We start from the raw sequence: 5,092 nt of genomic DNA on the forward strand, positions 1-5,092 counted from the left end.
AACACGTTTTTTGGTATATTATTTCTTACAAATACAAATAGATATTGTGAAAATTTGAAAAATGAATTTACGAAAGGAATGTTTCGCCAAAGCAAATTCTGAGTTTCCCTAACAAGCGGTAATTAATTGTAGTTGATTATAAAGATTAAATTAATATGTTGTACGATTTACAATCTTTTCTATAAAAAGAACTTACAAAGTTCATTTTAGGTTCATTCATTTAGGTAACAAATGCAGTTTGTTCTAGATGTTGGAAAGTTTATATATAAATATAATTAATATAATATAATATAATTAAATTAAATATATATAATATTTCAGTACTTTTTAGAAAAATAATATAAACTTGATGACAGCAGTTGTTTGTAGAATATAAATTATTATAAAACAATTACTGCATTTTTAATACATGTATTATGAGTTACTTACTTTCTTTTTGTAATCAAGTGATGTATGAAGTAATATCTCAAATTATAACAACATTACTAATTTATATAAAAACAAACGTTCAAAAATGATAAATTTACAGCATATTCACAAATTTAGTAAAAAAGTGGTAAAAATGATGAATACGTGAATGTTCATAATTACGAATAATTTTACTTATTAATGAGGAATTTTGGTAAAAAAATCGAAATATAGATTTATAAGGGGCAATTTCATTTTTTTTTAATTTCTTTATAAATCTATCATCTCAGTTTTATTTTTGTAAGTAAAAATATGACTATCGTATGCTCTAAGAGTTATAAATTAGCGTTCGTGCATGAAACTGGTAATATTATTAACAGTTAATATTAATAACTAATAAAAAATCGTAGCAGCTATATAATATATACAAACTGTTTCTAGTATATTTTATATTCGACGTTTCGAACTTTAGAGCAATATCGCATCATAGCCATCGAACTAACACTTCTTATTTATTTAAACAAATAATCCTTCAACCCAGATACAAAAATTATAAATTAAAATTATTTATTTTATTTTATATATAATCAGGCAGGTTTACACATGTCTTAATATATATTTATTTCAATTTTAATATTCTATTCATATAATCTATGCATTTATTTTAGAAACAAGATTTGTTGTTAACTTCTAAGAATATGATCTTTACAGATGTCCTGAAGATGAAACGAACATAGTTCTGAAACGTCGACAATAAATTATATTTTTCAGAAGACAGTTCTTTATTTTTATTTTGGATTTCTAGTTATATATATATATATATATATATAGATATATATATAACTAGATATATATATATATATATATATATTATGCGCCTGAATGCATGCGAATAAAGAGCGCATTTATGCAATAAATAAGAAAAGTACTCACCGATTGCTCGAACAGGAAATGCGATAAGCCATAATAAAACTAATGGGAATGTAAATCTTTCTGGAATTTAAACGAAATATATAAATTAAATATATTTTACATTACAATAATAATGCATGTGGTTTAAAACTTACCTTTAATGATCATTAAGTCCTTTATTTCATCGTGTTTTGTAGAATACGCGAAATTAATACAAATTAATTCACATCAAATAAATTAGATTAAAGTGCTATTCTGACAATTGTACCGCGTGACTGAAGGAATTTTGTTTATACCGCATCCTTTTATCAGTTTCGGACTCATGCGCATTGTAAAATATTACTGACACGTGGATACAGATGTAAAATACTATATTTACCGACGAATTTATTGTTTATTTATGACTATATAAATTAGAATCACAGTGCATGTTCGTTAGAATAATAAACACATGTGATAAGTCAATTTCCTGTGCTTTTATTTTACTTTTGACATTTGCTTCAATGTCAAGCTCGTTTCAGTGCCATCTATTACTGAATGGTGCTAATGTTTTCATCAGCTTGCAAAATCTCATCACTTCAATTTAATTCATACAATTGATTTAAAGATGCAATTAAACTGATTTATTCATGGAATTAGAAACAGTTAACTTTTTTATTTCATAGAGTTTTGAATCAATGGGTTCCTATGTAGGAAAGTTTTTAATAATGTTGGAATATTCTGTTATTACGTATATTGTTTGTAGAGATTGTGTTGAAATAATATGAATAATAAGAACATGATGAAATCCTAGAGATAGTCGCAAAATAAATTGTAACAACATTTTAGAAAAGTAAAACTACTGACTTCTCATTCGACTGTAAAATTTTTGCACAAAAATGGTTTTTGATGCCGATTAATATATACACCAATTGATCTATTAATATCAATTTGACTGTATTTTTTAATAATATTGAAAGTTTTTCATGCTTCATGCTTATATAAATAAATAATAAAAATAATGCTTCTAAGCCACTGAGCTTTCCATTCCCTGCATTTTACATGCATTTTTCTTTAAGTTAATTTTACAATTTTTATCCTTTAAACTATATGGATTCATTATCTAGAATCGTTTTTTTGTATTTCCATGTTATGATATTTAATATCTTCTCGTTGTTTTGATATAGGGAAGGGCGGGGCACGAAGATCCAATTTGACTTTAAGTAATTATACTGTCTAAAGCAAATACTACATCATAACACATAACACCTTTCAAGCGATCGAACTATGTTCAGTAAAATTTTCAGTTCCTAATTACATAAATTCGTTATTTGATAATTTCCCCAAAATTAGCCATCTAGATTAGCCCCATAGGCGGGCGTAAAATGGGATAGCCAGAGGGCAAACAAATCGAATGTTTCATTTTTTTAAATTTATATAGATTTTACAATGCAAAATATAAATTTCATGGGCACATTTTTACAATGATAAGACTATATATAACCTATATCTGGTATTTTGTCATGAATATCATCGGCAGAGTTGGAGAGAAAAACATTTATTTATTTAATTTAATTAATTACTGTTTTTTATGTTTACGCCTTTGCCAGAGTAAAGGTTCAGTTGGTCCTTTATACCAACAACAGACCTCTTATGAAACTATTCAATAACGCATAAGTACTTAAAAATTATCAGTTCTCTTAAACTGAACAACAGCACTCATATTCCAAGAAAACAAAACGAAAGAAAATACTTTTGTTATGAATTTTCAAACATTGCCTTTTATCCTACAAAAATAGCATTGTAAGAATCAAGGTTTGCTCTCTACTTTTACAGATGATTGTTTCAAAAAATCCTAACTTGATGATGGACTTTTTTACCCGCGGAGCTTTAAGCTTCGATCTACCCTAAGCGATTATATACTCAGAATTGTTCATTTGATTTTTAAATACTTATATGAAATTAACTGTAAACATACATCATGAAACATACATTATTATTTGCAAATAAATTTTATTATAACTGTTAGTTACTAGTAATTAGATTATGCTTTCATGTTAACCCTGTTAACCTTATCCACTTGGATGCTTTGGAATGAATTTTGGAATTAGCGAGTGGAAAGGGTTACTATTGCTGTCTTATTTATGACTGGGATATTATTTACATGATAATATAAATAAAATGAGTGAGAAATGATAAATATAATCAACTGACAATTTCTCATCGTTAGTTGATTATATTATATCAATTGGCGCGGATCTCCTCTATCTCAATATCCAAAATCCCTAAGAGAAGAAGCGCACATATTTAATTTTCAGCAGCCAAAACCCCATAAATAAATTGTATATGTCAATGCAATGCGTCAAACTGTGATAAATATTTACATTTATCAATTAGAATTAATATTTACTCAATTTTATCGTAGATTACCAACATGGATATGTACTTATGAATTGTTTACTTATATTAAATGTCTGATTGAATCATTAGATTTAATAGAGCTGGCATATGCTTTTAAATATTATTACGTCGACAATTTTTACAAAATGGTAATAAGGAATATATTATTATTTTCACCTATATATTTTTTAATTCTTGTGCTAAATGCGATAGTGAAATAATTTATGCAGTGAACGCCGGTGGTGAAACTCATGTAGATAAAAATGGAATACGTTATGAAAAAGATCCTCTTATGAATAAAATTGGTACAGCCAGTGATTATGGTAAACAACTTTTAATGATTGGACGAGTTCTCCAAAATGACGAAATTCTGTACCAAACAGAAAGGTATCATCATGATACATTCGGATACGATATCCCTATTATTCAAGACGGGGAATATGTGTTAGTTTTAAAATTCTGTGAAGTTTATTTCAATGCACCTAACATGAAGGTTTTTGATGTCGTTCTAAATAATGCTCACACTATTGTTTCTGAGCTGGACATATTCGATAAAGTTGGTCGAGGTGTTGCTCATGATGAATATATTCCATTCAGTGTATCGAGAGGAAAATTGTACTATAATGAAGAAGAATCCTATATAAGAGGAGGTCGTTTGAAACTAGAATTTATAAAAGGATACAGAGATAATCCAAAAATTAATGCATTTTATTTAATAAAAGGCACATTGGATGATGTTGATAAATTGCCACCTGTAAATTCAGATGGCGATGTGAAAGATGTAAGTATATAGTAAAGCAATCATTCATTTACTCATTAAATAATTATATAATATATATCTCCCTGTATGATCTCCTTTTTAGGTTGATGATTCAGAGCAAACTGATGATGAAGATTTTGATTCTGAGGAATTTGTAAGTGAACCTTTACGTAAAACATCGGGTCCAAAACAACCAGACCCTTATGCAAGTGATGAAACATCAGTATTACTTCCAGTAGTTATAGCCATAGGCGCTTTCATACCTGTACTACTTTTACTTTGTAAAATGTAAATAATAGGACTCACTGAGACTTAAATGATCCATTGGTATTCATACAAGATATCTGTGAGGTATTTAACGAGCAAAATTATTTTGATTCTTAAGAAGTATGATGTATAGCCTTTTAAGAAGTTATGATACTGTTATAGCCTTCACACTTTGAGAAAGATAATAGAAATTGTTCTCACATAAATATTACTCATTAGCAGTTTAACTTAAAAATGAAATTCTTATTCAAATTTGAATAAAAAAAAGTTGCATCAAAGTATCACAGTATACAACAATATTAGAATCGATATCATAAATTGTGCCAACATTCTGTGTTGCCACTGATATCATTATTCATTTGAAAT

General features: G+C 27.4%; 1 protein-coding gene across 1 annotated transcript; it reads left to right on the top strand.

Annotated features, from left to right (window-relative positions):
* Window positions 1-3,856: 3,856 nt before the first annotated feature.
* On the top strand, window positions 3,857-4,755 carry LOC113369279 (malectin-A-like; the record flags this gene model as incomplete). The annotated part of the gene is made up of 2 exons (XM_026610063.1): window positions 3,857-4,480; window positions 4,563-4,755. Coding segments are annotated over 2 exons (813 nt in total), but the record flags the coding sequence as incomplete, so codon positions are not given.
* Window positions 4,756-5,092: the final 337 nt, after the last annotated feature.

This window comes from Ctenocephalides felis, unplaced genomic scaffold (genome assembly GCF_003426905.1).
Source record: "Ctenocephalides felis isolate EL2017-DRISC unplaced genomic scaffold, ASM342690v1 CF-g0.4_SCAFFOLD_00771, whole genome shotgun sequence".
In the NCBI taxonomy this organism is placed as follows: Eukaryota; Metazoa; Arthropoda; class Insecta; order Siphonaptera; family Pulicidae; genus Ctenocephalides; species Ctenocephalides felis.